Genomic DNA, 21,316 nt, shown 5'->3' on the forward strand with positions numbered 1-21,316 from the left:
AGGTGTGGTAGCTAATATAGTGAATTTGGATTTTCAGAAGGCATTTGACAAAGTCCCTCATGAGAGAGTGCTCAGGAAACTGGGAGGTCATGGGATCCGAGGCGGTGTCCTGTTGTGGATTGGTAATTGGATAAAAGAGGGGGAACAGAGGGTAGGACTAAAATGGTTGGTTTTCCGAATGGAGAAAGGTCGTTAGTAGAGAGCCCAGGGTTCTGTATATATTGATAATGATACTATAAAGGCCAACCAGGTGCCAATACACCCAGTCCAAAGTGGAAAATCACAATAAGAATCTGAAAATTGTTATAATTCCACTCAATATTTTATTAAATACTTTTCAAAAAATACTTTTTACTGTGCTGTGACTATTAAATTAAGACATATTCAAGCTTGGGAAAAAGATTTAGGAGCTCCGTTAACGGAGGGGGAATGGGATGAATGCTTTCTGGCAGTTAGTCGTAGTTCTATAGCTGCTCGATTGATAGAAAACAGCTTTAAAATGTTATTTCGCTGGTATGTTACTCCTTGTAAACTGAGGAAAATGGGAAGGTGCGGGGATGCCTTGTGTTGGAGGAACTGTGGGCAAGAGGGAGATTTCTACCACATGTGGTGGACGTGCCCAGAGGTTAAAATATTGTGGACGCATGCAGAAAAATGGCTACAGAATTTATCACATATAACCATACAGCTACGTCCCAGGGAGATGCTGTTGAACTTTTTGGATAATAGAGTGAATAAAGAGCAAGGCTACTTCATCAGAGCGTTGGCTCATGCGATTCGAGGGGAGATTGCCCAGCATTGGAAAGACACTCGAGCACCCTCTCTCTCATCGGTGATACGCCGTTTGAAATGGATTTCTCATATGGAATACTTGACAGCCGTGCGCAGAGACTCAGTGATACAATATAACAATACTTGGCATCTGTTTCAGCAATGGACTGACACCCACAAAGCGTGATTTTGGTAAGGGGAGGTAGGGGGTGGGGGAAAAGGGAGGGGGGGGAGTTTGAACAAAGTTGGTTTTGTTATCTCAGTTAATCCAGTTACTATGGTCCATGTGCGATAACGCTATGCCCAGATGGGATTTAGATGACACTTGGTTAGCTTGGGTATGGTGTATTTGTTTACTATAATGTGTTGTAAACCTTTTGCATGAACCTGCTAATAAACAGTGAATTATTTAAAAAAAATACTTTTTACTATATGCACTCACTCGCTGAATTGTAATGATATAAGGAATTTCATCTCAGAGGCTTAAACCATAGCAAAGCACATAGCTCAACAATCCCATGGCCATGCCCACTATCGTATAATCATTAGTCCCTTGTTATTCTTTCTTTTTTTTTTTTTTATCAAACAGTGTTTATGCATTTAAGATTTCATGAATCATGAAAGTGTTTACTTAACTTTTCTGCGACTTAATTTATATGTGCTGTCCCAGTCTGTTCACTATTATCGTACGCTAATTCCTCAGACGCTCTTGAATCTGTTTCAGTACTTGCTTATTGTTTTCAAGCACCCAATTTGGTCCAGGTTTCGGAAGGCACGCTTCCTTCCCCAGTGGATAATTAAGCATTTTCCCATAGTCGTGAGAAGGGAAAATTTCTCGAGTAGATTGGCCCCTAAGTTACCACATTCATTAGGCTGTCTGCAGAAAAAAAGAGCCAATAGGTTAGCTTCTCCTGCAGTGGTGGGGAGGAAAGAGCTGCATCCTATGTTTTAATGACTCTTATTTTATTGTAGTTATCCAATGAGGATATTATAAGCAAACTTGGCCCCTGGTTTAAGATCAAAGCTAAGAAAACTGAAAGACCCCACTAATAATCTCACCACCTTCAGTCACTGTATAAACCGCGATGGCCACTTACAGCAGAGCTCTCCTTCCAGAACAGAATAAAAGTATCATGGGCGCCCATGACCTCAGAGGAATTTCTTCTCTATGTAATACACAGCATGTTCCATTTGTGGGAAATTTGGGTTTTGAAGCATAAATTTCGGTGATTTAAAGTGGGCTTTTTGAGAAGTTAAGGAGTCATAAATATACAGTGCTGAGGGAAGACTCGTAAGAGTTTTCATATATACTGGCTAGCTCTAAAGGTGCATTGGAAGCCATTTGCAAAACAGACAAGATAAGCAACTTGTAAAACCGCCTGCCTACAAACTGTTTTAAAAATATTATAAAGACAAAAATTAATTTAGTTAGTCTTATGACTATACCTGCAAGGCAAAAACTGTAACAGATGTAGTATGTAACATATATAACCTAGTAATGTCGGCAGAAAAGGACCAAATGGTTCATCCAGTCTGCCCAGCAAGCATCTTGTGGTAGTAGTATCGGCCGTGCCATGCAGGTTATCCCCATGTTTCCCTTAAGGGTAGTAGTTTCAAACTATCAGGCTGATTCAGTACGGTGCGCTCAGGCTGAGCACACCATTAGCTCCCGTTTGGATGCGCATTTTCCACGCGCTATTATTACCCATTATAAAGTAAGGGGCTGGCTGAAATTAACGCCTGCCTTTGGCAGGCGTTAATCGGCCCATATGTTGGGACTTTAGTTCTTTTCCATATGCAGTTTGGAATTTGTCAGGTGTTCTAAATATATTGATAGTGAGACTATAAAGGTCACCAGGTGTCTTAGGCATTTTCCCATAGTCGGGAGAAGGAAGAATTCTTCGAGTAGATTGGCCCCTAAAGGTATCACATTCATTAAGTTAGCTGCAGAGAAAAAGAGTCAATAGATTAGCTTCTCCTGCAGTTCTGAGAGTAGTTGTACAGATTTGTCACATTAAAACTCCCACATTGTTTAGGAGGTTTATCAAAGGCATCCTAATCTTTGTTTTATGGAGAGACCCTTTCTGGATTTTTTGCAGGTTCTGACACCCAGTTTGCACCAGCCTAGAAATAATTAAAAAAAAAAATGCTGCAATAGGCCTGATTTTGGAAGACATGCCCTGTGTGGTCCTCCAAGTGTTATTATTTCTAGGTTGGTCCAATGCAAATTATCACAACCTGCAAGGTACCACTAGGGAGAACCATAAGAACATAAGAAATTGCCCTGCTGGGTCAGACCAAGGGTCCATCAAGCCCAGCATCCTGTTTCCAACAGTGGCCAAAACAGGCCACAAGAACCTGGCAATTACCCTGCTGTCTCTCTTCTCCTGTCTCTGTTCCCAATCCCGGCACGTTAAGAAAGGAACTCCTGCCCTTCTTGTAGACCCCCCACACCAAAAATAAAAATCTGAAATATTTCTAATGCTCTGGTCTGCCATTGAAAAGATGAGTTGAAAAAAAATGATTCAGAGGTCACTTATATTCATCCGTTTTCTATTTGATTTAAAAAAAACATTTAGAAAATACTTGTATTACCTATACATTTGTTAAAACAGCAGATGATGAGGAACTGCAACAGGAGATTGGGCAACTGAATGGCAGGTGAAATTTAATGTAGAAAAGTGCAAAATTATGTACAGAGGGAAAAATAAGCCCACTTACAGGTGCATGATTTTGGGTTCTGATTTGGGAATCACTACCCAGGAAAAGGACCTTGGAGTTCTTGTGGACATTTTGAAATCCTTCGTTCAGTGCATGGCAGTGGTCAAACAAGCAGATACAATGTTAGAAATGATCTGAAAAGGAATGGAGAATAAACCACAACATATCATATTGCCTTTATATTGAGCCATGGTGGAACTGAACCTTCAGTATTCTGTGTAGTTCTGGTTGCCTTATCTTATGAAAATCGTAGTGGTACTAGAAAAAGTGCAAAGGAAGGTGACAAAAATGATAAAGGGATGGAACATCTATCCTATGATCAGAGGCTATGCAGCCTAGGGCTCTTCAGCTTGGAAAAGAGATTGCTGAGAGGGGACGGTGAAGGAGTGGTCCTATTTTCCCTCCTTAGCCTGGTCCACCTTAAATCCTACAGAGAGAGAGAAAGAGAGAGAGCGTGAGCACTCTATGGGAAGTACCATGTTGGGTGGGGGTATAAGAGTGTAAGCCAAGCTGGGTTCAAGAGGCCCTGTGTCTCCAGGAGCTCCTGCCTCTCTCTGGAGGTTTGAGTTGTGAGTACACCGCAACTATAAGCAGTCTACTGGTATATTGATTTGCTGATTATAGTAATAAAAGTTGAAACTGCATGAGAAAAGGCTGGAGGCAGTGTGGTTCTTACTCCAGCCCACAAGATTTCACTTGGTCATCCTCACAGGGACATAATAGAAGTTTATAAAATTAGAAGTGGGGTGGAATGGGTAAATAAAGGACAGTGCTCAAATAATACTAAAACAAGGGGACACTCCATGAAACCAACAACCAACCAGCAGATTCAAAATTAATTGTAGACAGTACATTTTCACTCAGCACTTTATCAAGCTGGGGAATCTGTTGGCAGAGGACGTGATCTAGGCGACTAGCATAGTGGGATTTAAAAGAGGTTTGGAGGACAATTTCCTGGAGGAAAAGTCCGTAACACATTATTAGCCAGGTAGACTAAAGAAAACCATTGCTAGCCCGGGGAGTAACAGGATTTAGATCTACTTTATGGGATCTGCCAGGTACTTGCAATCTGGACTGGCCACTGTTCGAGACAGGACCCTGGGTTTGATAGACCTTGGTCTGACCCAGCCTGGAAGTTTTTATGAATGAAGAATCTGTCTTTAGAGAGGTCTTTTACCGGCTCAGAGCCATCCATGTTTTTTTTCCCCTCCAGTCCCAGAGCGAGCTAGAGTAATTGAGGTGGGCATGTTTTTGTTTCTCTTAAAGACTGGGAGCTGATTAAAAGACCCAAGGGCAGAGACCAGGCCTCTTGGGACCCAAGTGGCAGCCAATCTACTACCGCCCTAGCAATAAATCAGGTAAAAGAGATCGCCTTCCACTCATGATGGCCTTTGTTCTGCGCTAACAGCTGGCAATCCAGCACTTTCCATTAATGTCTGTGACATCCCTCAGATTTACAACCCATTCGACTATTGTTCCTTAAAAGCCGCTTCAGTCACTGCTGGCAGAGTGACAAAGCCTGGATGAAGCCCAGGTCGAGTGTCCTGTGCCGATTCACCGAATCAGGTTCTCCTCTCCGGCAGTACAGAGCAGCAGATGTTCTCCTGCGATTGCAGCTGCAGTAACTTTTCCATCTTCTATATACCATATCCCAAAACAGTCCCTTGGGAGGGTGAAAACATGGGCGATTTCTAGGGAAAACACTGATCTAAAACGGAAGAAAGGTCAAGGTCTTCAATCGCAAGTTCAGGTCATGGGATCTTTCTGTTTTTAAACTGCCGTCTGGAAGTCCCTGTTTTACACCCTCCACAGGGCCGCATGTTAGGGAGCAATCCTGCTCATGAATGATAAGGAGAAGGTTGATCGGAACTAAATGTTGGCAAACAGGGACATTCACACTCGTATGTTTAGGAGCTTAGACTGTGCTCACAAGTCTCTCAGTCAGAGCCTAGTTAATGCTCATGTACCAGTGGTTTGATTAGGTTTATTTATTTTTATTTGTTTTTTTTTCGGACTACAGCACTATCGGGGAATCTGGGAATCTTTAGCTTTCCAAGAGGAGTCGAGTTAGCCACAGACTAACAGTACATTTCCAGGGTTTGCGTGGACAGGATGTTAGCTCAGCTTCTTGTTTTAGATACCTGGTGGAGGAGGAGGTGTCTATTTTTAAAAAAAGAAAACACCTAATTATGCAGAAAAACAGCATTTTCTTAAAATAATGCAAAGCCCTCTAAAAATGAAGCAAAAAGAAAGGTAAGTGCCAGCTTGCTAGAGGCCCCCCCCCCCTGTACAGTCTGTGGTGTCCCTGCTTCACCCCCCCCCCCCCCATTTTATCTATGCAAAGAATTAAAAAAGGTTGCTCAAGTTTAAACGGGTATATTATCAGGAGTTTTAGGGCTGCTTTCCTATGTAAATAAGTAGCCCCTTGCTTCTGCAGGTGGACAATTGTATTTTTAGGAATGGTATATATATTCGTATCGCCGTTGTGATCTGTTTGTTCAGGCTTCGGTCCGTAAAATGCAGAATATAAATGTTGTTACATTAAATACAAATTCACATGGCTTGAGTTAATGACAGTAATGGGTGGGGAGCCCTGTTTCCTTATCCATTCTCCCTGGAAATGTGGGGCAAAATCTTTACGGTGTGCTGAAACATGCCCTTGAGACAGAATTTGTCTTTCAGTCTTTGACAGAAGATGTGGAGGTGGAGAGAGAGAGAGAGAGAGAGAGAGAGAGAGAGAGAGAGAGAGAGAGAGAGAGAGAGAGAGAGAGAGGGGCATCAAGCGGTATAGTTGCAACTCAACTACAGATTATGTAATCATCCAAACCCAGCACTGATTGTGTGATTACTTGGCGCCCATACCATCTGGGATTATTGTACACTCAGTTGAAATTCCCAGCCTTAATCTGAGATTATTCCAAGATCGCGCGAGTCCTATCACTATGGATTTATGAAACTTTTAGGTGAGGCCTCGCCTTCAGACTGATATCACATAACATTATTTGGTTCAGGACACGCCTTTCCATCATTCTGCTTGAGCACCCCCAAATTTGAGCATAAATCTTTCACTATGTGCAGGGGGGCAGGTAACTGGGTTTGAGTTTGGCACCCACAATCATTTTGAAAAGTTGCCTGCTCTGATGTATTACCACTTGAGATTCGCACTGGTTTACCGGAGGACTTCGCCTCAATTTGGATTTACCGGGAATCCCTGGCCTGCAGGCGAGTCCTCGGGCGGGGGATTACCGCCCGCCCACTCGAGGCCCCGCCCCTCCCCAGCCTGAGATTATTCCGCCCCTGGGGGCGGTGGCCCCGCCGGGTTAGCCCCGCCCCCTCCGCTCCTTTCCGGACCGAGCGCGGTGACACCGGCCCTGGCGCATCCCCTGGTCCGCAAACGGCGGTGGCCCGTCTCCGGTCAGCAGCATCTGCAGCAGCAGCAGCCCGGGCTGGGGCAGGGGGGGCATGGTCCCGGAGGCCCCCCGGATCCCGCGCCGCTCCGCCCCCGTGCCGATCCTCCCGGGATTCCGCCTTTCTTGCACCTCAGGATCTCGGGGAGGCTGCAGCCGGGTAGGAGGAAGTTTACTGTGGTGCACGGTGTCGGGACGGCTAGAAACTGACTTCGGAGTGCACGTGTGACGAGGGAAGAAACGACAAGTGGGGAAACTGAATTGTCCGCCCGTGTGGCCGCGGGCTGTGCCATTTTTTTTTGGTGTGCACCTGTTCCAGCGTCGGTCCGAAACCCGCTGGCACGGTCAGGGTTTGGTTAAAAGTGGAGGGATGCTTGCAGGTGCAGCTGTCTGATGCATCCCATGGCCTTGTGTGGACGGGGGAAAGCTCTTCTCAGCTCTTAATGCAGCGCGGGGGGGAAGGGGCCCGATTTCTTGGGAGAATATTGTCGGCCACGAGGGAGCCAAGCCTGCAGTTCCTAGTTTAAAGTCAGTTTTTTTTTTCTTTTTCTTGCAACTCTGGGGGTACTTCACGAAGCCCGAGGCAACCCGACGGGAAAAGGAGATATCCGCCAAGCTTCATTGATCGCGGCTCAAGAGGGGACGGCACCTCTCTCTGCTTTTCAGTTCCTCGCCTGGTTTGGGGCCGGTTTTGAACTCGGGTCTTGGCTCGCCCACACCACACATTTGGAACAGTCAGGTGCGCTTTCGCACTTCCCATGCCCCCACCCCCCCGGCCAGTCAGTTGTTGCGGTTTCCCCAGCTGACCCCGAGGGACCTAAGGCCGGGACCCTACGGACGTGAGGTTTGTTTGTTGTTGTTTTAGTCCGGATCTGACCGCTCCCGTGCTGCGATCGCCCCCCCCCCCACCCCCCCTTCCTCCTCCCCACCAGGCAGCGAGAGAGCAGAATGTGGGCGCAGTGCCGGCGCCTGGCAGACAGCATGAAGCTCGGGGGAGGCTGTGCCGCAGAAAGTTTGCCAAGCACCGGTTAAGTTTGACTTTCTTTCAAGATCCGGGGTGGCTTCCAAGGATGGGAGACGGGCGGACTGCGCAGCCTGCCAGTTCCTCCCCTGCAGTGGCTGCCAGCTCAGAAGCAGAAGAGATCGAGGTGCTGGAGTCGGTGGATGTGCTGCCCATGGCCCCCGAGGACGTAAGCGTTGTTTTTTTTTTTTCCATTTTGTTGATCTCCGAATCAAATCTAGTTTAAGCTGTTTGTTAAGTGCAACTTGTTTGCCATCCGTGAATCCAGAGATAATGTTGTCGGTTTTGTTTAAAAAAAAAAAAAAGAAGCAAGTGTCCCTGCTTTTCCACCCGAAATGCATAACTATATACTTTAAGCATGCGGTGAAGGATAATAGCTTGGTTTTTCAAACAGCAAATATTCACACATTGTTACATCGATGCTCTGGAGTGGCTTGGGCATTAAACTCTGCGTCGGATCGGTTTGATTTGGGATGCCCCACGCCCAGTCCATTGGTTTATGTGGCAGGTTCTCGGGTGGCGAGGGCTTCTAGAGGGAATTTCTTGCATTCGTTACCGCATTGTCGCAGGAACACATCAAGATTTGTGGTTGTGTGATTATTTGGGGGGACAATTCTGCACGCTTCCTATTAACTTAACATCTGGCAGGCTAAACACAAGGTCATCCTTTTTTGCATGCTCAGAGTGGTTTGGAATAACTGGAAGTCCGAATATATAATCTTTTTTTATTTTGCATGCATTCTTCACTGATCATTCCGGGAACCAAGCTCTTCGGTTATACACTCACTGCCCTGATCATCAGGGAGGGATCCGAGAGCTATTCTCAGGGGAAAGAATGATCTCCACCATCCATTTATTTATGCCTTGACTCTCGAGGGTCTTGGAATTATACAGCTGAGCTGCGCTGAAGCTACGAGTTTCCTTTTAAAAGAGCAGAGTCATTATTTGGAGGTTTTTTTTTTATTTTTAATACCGTTAAGATCCTTATTTTCTGCCTTTTTTTCTCCTAAATGTTCTTAGTGTTTTGCTTTTTATTTTGTGGAAAAGTGGAGATAACAACCCTTCCATTAAAAAGCGCTTGTTGAATCAAGAAGCTACGGTGTTTTCCTCTCCAGGCAACGCGATCTGTGCGATAATTTTGGGAACAGGGAGGATAACCGTGAATATGCTGAGTCCTGATTTCTTTCTTTCAGCTTGCTCCAAGACTGCGAAGTTGGCTGAACTGAAACTAACCAGCAAATGAGTGCAGGGTTTAAGTGAGCCAATGCCGAGTTCTCCTATTTGAACTCCCACAATAATCTCAGTGATGTCAAAGAGATGATTTGCACATTTGCTAAAAATGACAGCAAAACCAGAGCATCTGTAGGAATATTTATAAGTCCTTGCCTGCCAGCAGAGCTCTAAATTTAGGGGGAGAAAATGGTAATGTATGGTTTTTTTTCTAGAGCATGGCTGATCAATTCTGGCTGCTGACAATAAAAAGTGATTTTTGCAAATGAGCTTTTCATATTCCGTTCAGGACCACATTATCCTTTTCTAAATTTGACATCATTGTAGCTTGTGGCATATTCTGTAAAGTGGTTTGTACCAGGGGAGCACCTAATTATTGTCTGGCACCGTTAATAGAATCTGATTGTGCCTGAAGCTGAGGGCTTGCTGTTTATATTGTTATCTCCTTAGGCAAAGCTAAGCACTGGTTCACTAAAGTTTCCTCCCCATCATCTATGGCAAAAGACCTTAAGGAATTAGGCCCTTGGTTAGTAGGGATAAAAGAAGGCACCAGTTTCTTTTAAGATCTCTATCACTTGGCACTTTCATTCCTTCTAGCTTGTACCTGACTTTTTATATATATAGATAAAGGCTTCTTTTTTTTTTTTTGGATGACCTTAATTAAGCTTGTAGTAAAACCTGGAATGATTCAAACTGCTACACAGTGGTCTTAAAATACTCCCCATCTGGTTCATCCTTCTTTAGATCAGTGTCTAGCCCTGGTGGTTACAAATATTTGTATGTTTTGCTAACTGTCCGTTGACCCAGGTCTGAGTGTTGTGCTGAAGGCTAGATCTCTGAGACTAAAATCAGTCAGTTGTAGTGGAGACAGATTACAGCCAAGGTGACCGGTGAGTTTTAAAAGAGAAAACAAAAGCAATGCCCCCCCCCCAAACAAAAATCATATATATTTTTTTATTTTCTACCCACTGCTGAAACTCTAAATATATTCCAGCAGACTATAAGAATCTAGTTTACTTTTTCCAGATGGAATATTCTGAAACTCTGAGCTAATCTGATGCAGGGTACCAAGTTTTTTTTTTTTTTTTAAAATAAATCTCTTTATTCAGTTTTACCAATAGCATACAAGATCACAACCATTGTTCCAGTTCTTAATGGCATTACGGTACCTCCTAAGCCTCCTTCAGTTTTGATCAGAACTGAGTGAAACACACATCTTTGCATTTCCTGTTGGAAAGTTCTCTGGGCATGTTACAGATACGTTGGACAGAAGTAGGTAGAGAAGCCTGACAGCTCCAGATCTTTAGTGAGACTCAGCTGGAAGAGCAAATGTTCTAAATGTAAAAAAAAAAAAAAAATGAAAGAATTTAGTCATGTTCTTGTGAAGATGAGTAAAGGCATGCTCGCAATATTCTTGGGAATAATTCTGGGAACGGCAGCAATGCTCTTTTTTTTTTTAATGTGTTACTTGTGCTGCTGGTCACTGACTAAGCAGAGAAACATTTGATTTATTAAACACTCTTCCCACTTTTCAATTAACTTCAATCACTGTTCTAAATAAAATTTAAAATTGCATTTTTAAGTCCAGAGATGAGCAGCCTCAATCCATGAATAAAGAGCATATATAGCTAGCCCCTCTGGGTGGCAGGGACTTACCATACCTGAATACGTATCACTATTGTACAGTGCTTTGTATGTCCAGTAGCGCCATAAAAATAAGTAGTAGGTAGTAATTTTAAGGCAATCCCCCATCTCCCTTGCAGGGGTGATATGCACGTCACCTCCTCACTGGCTGAGGACTTGCTAGGACACCTCGGCTGATGCTATACCCTTCAGTGCCATCCTCGAGTCAGCCCGGTTCACCCTCCCCAGACAGAGCACATCTCCGTGATATGCTTGTGCCCGCTGATGTCAGGCTTTATCACCGGTCTCCTGCACTGCAGGCGGGGGGGTGGGGCGATCCTACAATTAGGAAACTTAGTAACCATTAGGATGAAGTATTGCATTAATTACAAATTAGCTAACCTCACTGCTGTCAATATTGTTAAGACAGGCTTTAAAAAAAAAGAATGTTGCTTTATTTTCAGCCGCAGGTAATGCGCCGTTTAACTTGGGTGCCAATAACTAACACTAGAATGAAACAGAAGAACTTGCAAGCGTTAAGTTTAGGAGCCATGCGGATCTGTGCCACTAAATAGAAACGGGGTGCACGGTTTCATTAAATGGTACTGTGCACCCTTAAGGTGCCTCCCCCCGTTCTCCCTCTCCACAGTGTCTTGTCCTTCGTCTGCCTCAGCTCCCTCACATGAAGAGCATCTCGCTTGACGAACAAGTAACCAGATGTCCATTTATAATCTGGGATATGGTTTACCGTTTGTGTTCCATTCATGATGATGTTGAAACCAGACCCTGAAGAGCAGACGCTGAAGTGGATTCTGGTTTCACCAGTTTTGTTTTTGTTTTTTTTTGGAGTGTGTCTAATAGCGGGAGGGTCTCCCCAAGCGAGACCTGTGGAGAGAATGTGGATTTGTTCCCCTAAGTCCAAGGACTGGTTCTACACCCCCCCCCCCCGGGTGACAGTCACGTACAACTGCGACTCCCAAGCATCGGCTTTCCTCTATCACGGCTGGGGGTTTGTAAAATCAGGAGCGTCAGGAGTTAAATGTTGCTCTAACATTCCTTTTGCATCTGCCAAGTCCCTTCCTGGAAAAGTGCGAAGACCTTGCACACAGGGAAACCACATTCTGATTGGCAGAGGGGCTTATTGTAGTCTGTGCTGAAAAAAACCCCCAAAACAAAACACAAAAAAAAGGGAAACACATGGACCTTGGACATGAAGGGTTAGAAAGAAGAAGATCCTTTGATTTATTTCCATTATTTTAAACTCATGAATGCAAATAAAACATTATCCGCAACATAGTCGGAGCAGCATGGGTCTTCTGGTGCTTTATGTGAGCCTGATACTGTAATTAAACATGCCTTTTGGAGGCATGCCTTCTCCGATGGTGCATGAGCAATTCAGGCTCATTGTTAAGAGCAATTCGTCAGCTCAGCTTTTACTTTTTCTGCCATGTCCTGCCATATCTTCCCTTTTTTTCTGAACATTTTTAGCACTATCAAAGATGAAGGGCATCGTTTTTATTTAATGCTGTTACTGTGTTTGTATCACCTGGAGCCCACAATTAAATCTTCAGGAGTTTCCGCAAAAGAATCCAGGCTGTTTAACCGCAAGGTGAGGGTTGCGAGAGAAGTCCAGCTCATCGGAGACATAAAGGTCAAGTCGCCGTCTTTGGCAGGCCAAAAGCAGAAGGTCCTTCCATGCAGCAAGGCAAACTCAGGATGGACCTTGGCCTGTCCCTGGTGAGCTGGACGTCTCCTGGTGACCCCTGTTCAAGCATAGCTGTCTATTCTTGTTATTAAGTAAACTTGAAAGAGTTCACGTATTTATCTCACCCTTTTTACATTTTCCCTTTTTCCCTCTTTATGCTGCTTGTATCTCAGCACTGGAAAGTTCTATTTGATCAGGTACGTACAAAACAATTCATATATAATAGTTAACATTTGTTTAGAGCTTCATGTCTGGCAAAAAAAAAAAAAAAAGCTGTGATCTGTTTGTAAAAAGGTTTAATTCTTTAATTACTTGTGTTCCTTGCAATGCTAAGTGGAAGTAGCAGTTTAACTTTTTTTTTTTTTCCGCTTCTTCTAACCTAATCTGACAGTTTCACTTGTTCAGTATAAGATGTTTGTGATTCCCGTCCAGCTGTGCATTTCCTGCTTGTTTTACTCCTCTGTTCTCTTGCCTTGTGTCTGAATGATGAAACACAGAAAGTTTGTGCTTCTGCCACACAAAACTTCCAGGGAACCAAGACAAATATGTCACCCAGAGCCTTGCACTTTTAGCAGTAATCGGCTCTTCTCTGCCATATCATATCTGTCAGTTCAGTCAGCTGAGATGGTAGAGTGGTAATTTGGAGAGAATTATTATTCCTTTCAACTGATTGCTCTGTAAATTGTGTTAATTGGTAAATTATTGAAATGCACAGAGCAAGAGTTTGTCTGAAACAGTCCTTACCTACTTCCTGTAAGAAAGATTGAGGTAAATGTTGGGGCTGAATAAAGTAGAAGTGTTGATGATTTTTTTTTCCTCTGGCATGTTAGGTGCACTCATGTCTCAGGGTCTCCCCTCTGGCCTGACTTGGAATCTTTCCTTGGATATTAGGTTGTCAGCAACATGCATGTGATCAGTTTTCAGAATTATTTTTTTTTTTACTATAGCTGGTTCAGAAATGCATTTCATGAAAAAAAAGCAGTCAGTCGCCTCAGGGCAGTGAATCTGGTGTAAGTGCTACACCTGCTGTGCTTGAGCTTGGAGAAGACATCCGGCTGTTGACTCGGCACCCCAGAAGCCACCTAAGGTTTGATAACTTTAGTGTATGATCCGTGATGCCTTATTGCTGAGTTTCATAGTTCCCACATGAACCTGAAAAAAACCATTGATTGCTAGCTCAGCTCATCTTAGAACAGTAAATAATTCAAGGAGGCATGTACATCGGCATCTTCTCGGATTACCCATCAAATAAAGAGGTGCCATAAGGTCCTTAGGCTCAAGGGCCTGAATCCATTGCCCCACCTCCCATTTTGTTTGTTTGTTTCTTTTAACCAGTGTTAGGGTTAATTCATCCATACCAGATCTCTGTTAGACATAAGAGGTAGGGGACTGAACGGCCAAGTGTCTTAATTTCCCACTGAAATCATTTGAGGACCCTGGCAGCTCAAGGCAATTTGCAGCTTGAGGTGAGAGATGAGATGGCAAGCCCCCGCCCTCCAAAGGCTCAGCACAGGTCAAATTAGTGAGGGGGGCTGGGCCAGGGGTCCCCCCGGGATTCTCCCCTTTCAGTGGTTTGAAATGCTGGGCAAGGGGGGGGGGGAAAGCAGGGGGTCAGGGTTCCCAAACGAGCGGCAGATAAGGTGTCAGTGATTTAATATTTCTAGGGAACTGGTAAACCTTCCACACTCCCGGGAGCCCCTACCAACTGCCACTCTCTCAGGGCAGGTGCAAGGCTATTGGGTGTCCTAGGCATCTCGCAACCTTGCCAACCCTGGCCCGCTCCACACACAATTAAAAACTTATGAATTTATTTTAAAATTTCTTATTAATTGCTTCCCTCAACCAAAAAGGGAGATTTTACATGAAAAAGAGCATTCAAAGTACAGTCTTCCAAGATAAAAAAAAAAATCACAACAGGCATATTTCCTAGCGTTTAGACAGATGGACTCAGGACCAGTGGGTTTATGCTCCCCTGCCAGCAGATGGAGACGGAGCAAGCTATCGTCACAGTATACATAAACCCGCACTGACCCCAGCCTGCAGTATTCTCCGTCTCCAGTAGATGTTGGACGTGCATCTCCCTATGGGGATTGCTTTGAGCTTTTTGAAAAGAGAAATTTGAAATTCTAAATTCAGGAAAAGAAAGCCCCGCTCTCCTGCGGTGATACCTAAAGTTCCCTCCCCAGTCGAGAATTCCTGAGGTGATTTCCATGGTCCCTCAGAGGTGTGCCTTGGTCCTGTAGCTGGGTTTCCCGGCGTGGACTTAGCTACTAGTTCAGCTGAATGGCAGTGGGTGCAGGAGGCCGAGCGTGGCGGTGACGGCAGATGACCTCTCCCCCTGTAGCCAGGGACCATCTCTGTACTCAGCCGGTAAGCACTGAGCTCAGGTAAGGTTAAAAAAAAAAAGTTTTACCTGGGTCAGAGACAGTTAGAGGGGTTTCAGTTCTTCCTCCAGTCTCCGTTCTTGGTGCTCCGTGCCGACATTCGTTCCTGATCCTGTTGGGGTTGGGGAACTGGGTGGCCTGGCCGGTTGAGCGGCCCCTGGTGAGCTAGGCCCCGCGCTTAGGTTTTTTTCTTCCACGATGTATGGTAGGCCGTTTTCATGCGCTCTTGTGCATGTTCTGCTGCCCTCTATAGGCCGTCGGTGAGCGCAGTGTGTTGGCTCTACGCATGCGTTGTGCGCTTGGTTTTGGGGGTGCTTTTACCTTGCACAAACTTTTACGTGCTTAACTTGGCATGTAGGTTGTGCATGCGCCTTGCCATGCTTTCTTCTAGGTGCTTATTTTTTGGACGCATTTCATTTTTGAATGCGAGCCATTCCAACGCACGTTTGCCGAAGCGATGGTGCCGGTAAGCAAGAAGCCTAAGCGTCTTCCTATTTGTGTTGCCTGTCATATTAGGGCTTCTCAGCCTGACCTGGTTTCTAACTTGTGTCAGAGCTGTTCAGATGTTCAGGGAGAGTTGTCTTCCTTGGATTTTGCTAAACCTGGCTCCTCCCATTCTGATGATGGGTTGGTCATGGCCTTGACTGGAGGGACGCCAGACCTTGGTTCTCCCTTGACTGGCTCCTCAGCTGGCGAGGGCAGTTCTGTGGGCCCTGCTCCAGTTCCTTCTTTACCTGGTCTGGACCCGGCTGCTTTTTCTTGGGTGGAATTATTTCAAGGCTTGCAAGCCTTTCTTCAGGCGCAGTCCTCCGCTTCCCCCATTTCTGTCCAGTCGGCCCCTCAGCCAGTGGCTCCTCCCTCTTCCAGTCCTATGCTTAAGCGCCGGGGCTTGCCTTGGCTCCCTGCAGGTGTTCCCTGACAGGAATCTGGATGGCACCGATGAGGTTGATCCTGATTCCGAGGAAGATGGGGAAAGTCCTCCAGGGCTAGAACCGTATTGAACCATGTTGCGGTTCTTTCATAGAGATGACCTGCCGGCCCTGATTTCCCAGACCTTCAAACAACTGGTGGTCCTGGTTCAGATGTATGTCATAGCTGAGGAAGAATCCTATTTTGGTTTCCTTACTTAAAGCCTCTTGTTTTTTCTGGTGATGGATGCCATCCAGGAATTGATTGATCTGGAATGGGATGCCCCAGAGGCAAATTTTAAAGCGGGTCGGACATTAGAGGGCCTGTACCCTCTGGATCCAGCTGTGAGAGAGCGTTTTTGTTTTCCCAAAGGGGATGCTTTGGTATGTGCCATGTCTAAACTGATGACTATCTCTGTAGAGGGAGGAGCGGCCTTGAAGGATGTACATTATAGAAGGATTGAGGCTATTCTTAAGCAAGCCTTTGAGGCAGTGGTGATGAATTTACAGATTGCCTCTTGTTGCGCCCTAGTGGCAAGATCTTGTCTGCTTCTCTCTCAGGAGGTTGAGTCTGGAGGGAATTCCAGAGCAGTTATGGTGCCTGCTGCCACCTTTTTAGCAGACACAGGCTAAGATTTGGTCCGGACCTCGGTCAGAGGTATGGCTTCAGTGATAGCAGCCAGGCATCAACTCTAGTTGTGAAATTGGCTTGGAAACTGTGTCAGCTGACCAATCTTACCAAGATGCCATTTAAAGGCATGCTGTTTGGGAGCGAGTTGGAGAAACTGGCCAGTAAGTGTGGCGAGTCTCCGGTGCCTCGTTGCCGGAAGGTAAGAAACAGTTACAGTGCCCCTTTGGTATGAGGGGTCATTTCCGGGATTCCAGGCGTTTTTGTCCCTACAGAGGGATGACCTTTCAGCGGACTCAGCCTTTCGGTAGGTCTCAGTCCTTTCGTTCCCGGCAGCCCAAAAGAGGAGTGGGCTCGAGTGGTGGACCTTCCCGAGCATCCCAATGAAGGTTTACTGACCCACCTTTCAGAACAGGAAATAGGGGGATGTCTCTCTCTCTTTTATCGGAGGTGGGTCAAGATCACGTCGGACCAGTGGGTCCTGGAGGCGATACGCAAAGGGTATGAACTGTAATTATGCAGTATTCCTCGGGATGTGTTCATGGTGACCCAAGCAGTGAAGTTCACGCTTCAAAGGCTCCTCAGACTGAGGGCTGTGGTTCCGGTGCTGTCTCAAGAAAGTATGGTGCGATATTCCATTAATTTTGTTGTGCCCAAGAAGGAGGGCTCCTTTTGTCCCATCTTGGATCTCAAGAGGGTCAACCGTCACTTGAAGGTGACTCATTTTCGAATGAACACCTTATGCTCCGTAATAATGGTGGTGCAGTCGGGGGAATTTCTGACCTCTTTGGATCTGTTGGAGGCTTACCTTCTTATTCCCATCTGATTGGAACACCAATGCTTTGCAGTGTTGGGGGCACCATTATGAGTTTCAGGCACTGCCTTTTGGTCTAGCCACCGCTTTCAGAACATTTTCCAAGATTATGATAATGATAGCAGCGGCCTTGCAAAAAGAAGGAATCCTGGTGCACCCTTATTTGGATGACTGGCTAATTTGAGCCAGGTCTCAGGAAGAGAACCACCTGATGACACACAAGGTGATCTCCTTATTGCAGGAGCTTGGTTGGGTGGTGAACCTGACTAAGAGCAATCTTCAACCATCCCAGTTGTTAGAGTATCTAGGGGTCCGGTTCAACACAGGACAGGACAGAGTTTTCCCACCAGAAGTTTAGTTCCAGAGACTGATGTCTCAAGTACATCAGTTGATGAACACCATACACCCAATGTGTGGTCCTACCTGCAGGTACTTGGCTTGATGGCAGCTACCCTGGAAGTGGTGCCAAGGGCAAGGGCGCATATGCGTCGTCTTCAGCACTTTCTGCTATCTCGTTGGAACCTGCAGCCTCAGAATTATGCGGTTCGGCTCCACTTGCCAATGGAAGTCTGCTCTCGCCTCCAATGGTGGTTGCAGGAGGATCATCTGAGAAAGTGCGTTCCCTTGTCCTTTCCGGCCTGTTTGGTACTCACGACGGATGCGAGTCTCCATGGTTGGGGTGCTCACTGTCTGGAGTTAATGGTCCAGGGGCATTGGAGTGTCGAAGAGTCCCGCTGGAATGTCAGTCACCTGGAGGCTCGGGCGGTATGGCCGGCATGCTTGCAGTTCAGCCACAGGTTGTGAAATCAAGCAGTTCACGTGATGTCTGTCGTCGCAACAACGGTGGCCTATATCAATCGCCAGGGAGGAACCAAGAGCCAGCAAATGTCGCAGGAAACAGACCAGCTGATGGAATAGGCAGAAGGTCATCTGCAGATTATCTTGGCCTCTCACATTGCAGAAAAAGAAAACTTAAGAGTGGACTTTCTCGGCAGAGAGAATCTGGACTCAGGAGAATGGGTGTTGTCAGCCGAGGCGTTTCAGCTGATTGTGGATCGCTGGAGCCTTCCATTCCTAAACCTTCTGGCGACATCTCGAAATCTGAAGGTTCCTCGCTTCTACAGTTGCAGGAGAGATCCATGGTCTGTGGGAATAGACTCTCTCATACAAGTCTGGCAGGAAGACAGATTGCTTTATGCCTTTCCTCCGTGGCCCTTGCTGGGCAGGATAATTCGCAAGATTGAAAGCTACAGGGGGCTAGTACTCCTGGTGGTGCTGGACTGGCCCAGGCGTCTGGGATATGCGTTTTTGCGACAACTGATGGAGGCCCCCCCCTTTGTCTTCCGCCGCACATGGATCTGCTTCAGCAGGGACCGGCTCTTCACGAGGATCCAATTCGATTCTGTCTTACGGTTTGGCCCTTGAGAGGACTTATTTATTTATTTTATTTATTTATTAGCTTTTATATATCGACATTTGTGGGTACATCATGCCAGTTTACAATATAACTGAAGGAGGAAATTACAAAAAACCAGGGTGGGGGGAGAGGGTGCAGATAGGAAGAGAGAAGGGGCGAGAGAAGAGAGGGAAAAACAGGAAGAGGAGAAAAGGAACAGTACCTGATGAAAAACAACAGAAGAATATAATAAGTAGCATTGCAAATTATACACTCAATAAGGGACTGTGTATAACCTTATACACTGTGTATAACCTTATATAAATTATACACTCCAAAAAGTATTATATACAATAATATACATTATCTTTAACTAGTACATACAGGAGACACTGTATATGACATTACAAATTATGCGTTCAGAAAGGCAACTATATATAGACTAGCAGGGTTGCTACAGGGAAAAGTAAGGTTTAAAGGATAGCGGAGGGGATAAATAAAAAGGGTATAAAAGGGTTACTATAGGGAAAAAGGTAGGGTTTAAGGACAGGGGAAGGGGGTAAAGGGGTATAAAAGGGGGTATATAAGGAGGTGCAGAGAAATGGGAGACAAAACAGAGTATAATTAAAGGAATAAAGGAGAAGGCTATGAGTACGTTAATGACAAGGGCTCTTTCTCTGAAGGAGTAGAGGGAGCAGGGGGACTACGTAGGATCCGGATCAGGGTAGGCCATTTTAAAGAGCCAAGTTCTAACCCCTGTTTTGAATTTCCGAATGCATGGTTCTAGTCGGAGCTCAAGTGGCATAGTGTTCCAGAGGGAGGGGCCTGCAATGGATAGGGCTCTTTCTCTGGTGGAAGTGTGGTGAGCACATTTAAGGGAAGGGGTGTAGAGAGTTCCTGAGAATGCGGTTCTAATAGGATGATTGGAGGAGCGGAATCGAAGAGCATCCTCAAGCCAGGAGTGATTGTGGTTGTGCAGGGAGTTGTGAATAATGGTGAGGGTTTTGTATCTGATGGGGGAGGAGATGGGAAGCCAATGGAGTACCTAAGAATAGGGGTGATGTGGTCGGCTTTGCGTGTATCTGTAAGGATTCTTGCCATAGCATTCTGTAACATTTGCAGGGGTCTAATAGTAGAGTAGGGAAGGCCTAGAAGTAAGGAATTGCAGTAATCCATTTTTGATAACATTGTCGCTTGCAGGATTGTGCGGAAGTCTTGCGAATGGAGTAGGGGTTTAAATTTTTTGAGGATATGGAGCTTGAAAAATCCGCCCTGTATGTGTCTTAATTTGGTTTTTGAAGTTTAGTTGGTGGTCTAGGGAGACACCGAGATCTCGCACGAAGTAGGGAAAAGCATTTGAGGGGAGGGTGAGGTCACAAGCAGATGGTGGCGTCTGGTCAGGATGATTTGAAATGATGAGGAGTTCAGTTTTGGAGGAGTTTAAAGCAAGGTGGAGGTTAGAGAGTAGGGAGTTAATGGAGACGAGGCATGTTTCCCAAAACTTAAGAGATTTGGTGAGGGATTCTTGGATAGGGATGAGGATTTGGACATCGTCTGCATATAAGAAAAACTTAAGACCAAGGTCGGAGAGGAGGTGGCAGAGCAGTAAAAGGTATATATTAAAGAGCGTGGAGGATAGTGAAGAGCCCTGTGGGACACCTTGGGGAAGGGGGATGTGTGATGATTCGGAATTTGCAATTTTTACAGCGTAGCCTCTATTATTGAGGTAGGAAAAGAACTAGTGGATGGCTGTGCCTGAGATGCCAATCTCAGTTAGGCAGGTGAGGACGATTTTGTGACTGATAGTGTCGAAGGCAGATGAAATGACTTGCCTGTTAAAGCTTGGTTATTCCTCTGCAGTGATTGCCACTTTACTCCGTGCTCACAAGTTCTCCACTTCCTTGGCTTATGTGCTGTTTGGAGTTTGAGGCCTGGTGTGAGGAGCATTCTTCCTCATTCAGTTAAGATCCCTCTCATTCTGGATTTTTTGCAGGATGGATTAAATAAAGGCTTGGCTCTTAATTCTTTGAAGGTGCAGGTTGCGGCTCTTGCCTGCTTCAGAGGCCTGATGAATATTGTTTCCTTGTTGTCTCATCCTGATGTGGCCTGTTTTTTTGAAGGGAGTGAAGCACCTTAGGCCTCGAGGTTACCGGTTCCATTGTGGAGTCTTAACTTCATGCTGGATTTTTTGGCGGGCCCTACATTCCGACCACTGTGTAGCCTTTCCTTACGGTTGTTGACTTTGAAGACTGTTCCTGATGGCTATATGTTCTGCGCATTGGATTTCTGAGCTGCAGGCCTTGTCTTGGCAGGAGCCGTTCCTTTGGGTGACAGCGGGGGCGTTACAGCTGCGTACTGTTCCATTCTTCTTGCCCAAGGTAGTCTCAGACTTTCATTTGAATCAGTCTATCTCCTAGCCATCCCTGGATAAGGTCAGGGATGAGGCGGAGTTTCGCCTTTTGCACTCCTTGGATGTAAAACATCTTGTCGTGTGGTATCTGGAGGTCCGAGTCTTTCTAAAGACGGATCACTTGTTTGTTCTCCATGGCGGGAGTAAGCAGGGTGCTCAGGCTTCGCAGGCTACCATAGCTCGTTGGATTAAGGAGGTGGTCACGGCCGCATATGTGGATGCTGGAAAGCCGTTGCCTGCTCAGGTTAGGGCTCATTCCACTAAGGCTCAGGCAGCGTCATGAGCGGAGGTTAGTCTG

The 21,316-nt window shown here is 45.7% G+C and overlaps 1 protein-coding gene across 3 annotated transcripts in view; it reads left to right on the forward strand.

Moving 5' to 3' along the window:
* Positions 1-6,836: 6,836 nt before the first annotated feature.
* The window catches only part of RHBDL3 (rhomboid like 3), a 151,654-nt gene continuing 137,174 nt past the window's right edge, over positions 6,837-21,316 (forward strand). For 2 of the 3 annotated variants that reach the window (XM_029600729.1, XM_029600732.1), the window contains exons 1-2: positions 6,837-8,089; positions 12,652-12,675. In XM_029600729.1, coding sequence (XP_029456589.1) covers positions 7,970-8,089; positions 12,652-12,675 — 144 coding nt within the window. In that variant the 5' untranslated portion in view covers positions 6,837-7,969. The remainder of the gene's footprint in view (positions 8,090-12,651; positions 12,676-21,316) is intronic. The other variant, XM_029600730.1, reaches the window with a different exon arrangement.

This window comes from Rhinatrema bivittatum, chromosome 4, assembly GCF_901001135.1.
Source record: "Rhinatrema bivittatum chromosome 4, aRhiBiv1.1, whole genome shotgun sequence".
In the NCBI taxonomy this organism is placed as follows: domain Eukaryota; kingdom Metazoa; phylum Chordata; class Amphibia; order Gymnophiona; family Rhinatrematidae; genus Rhinatrema; species Rhinatrema bivittatum.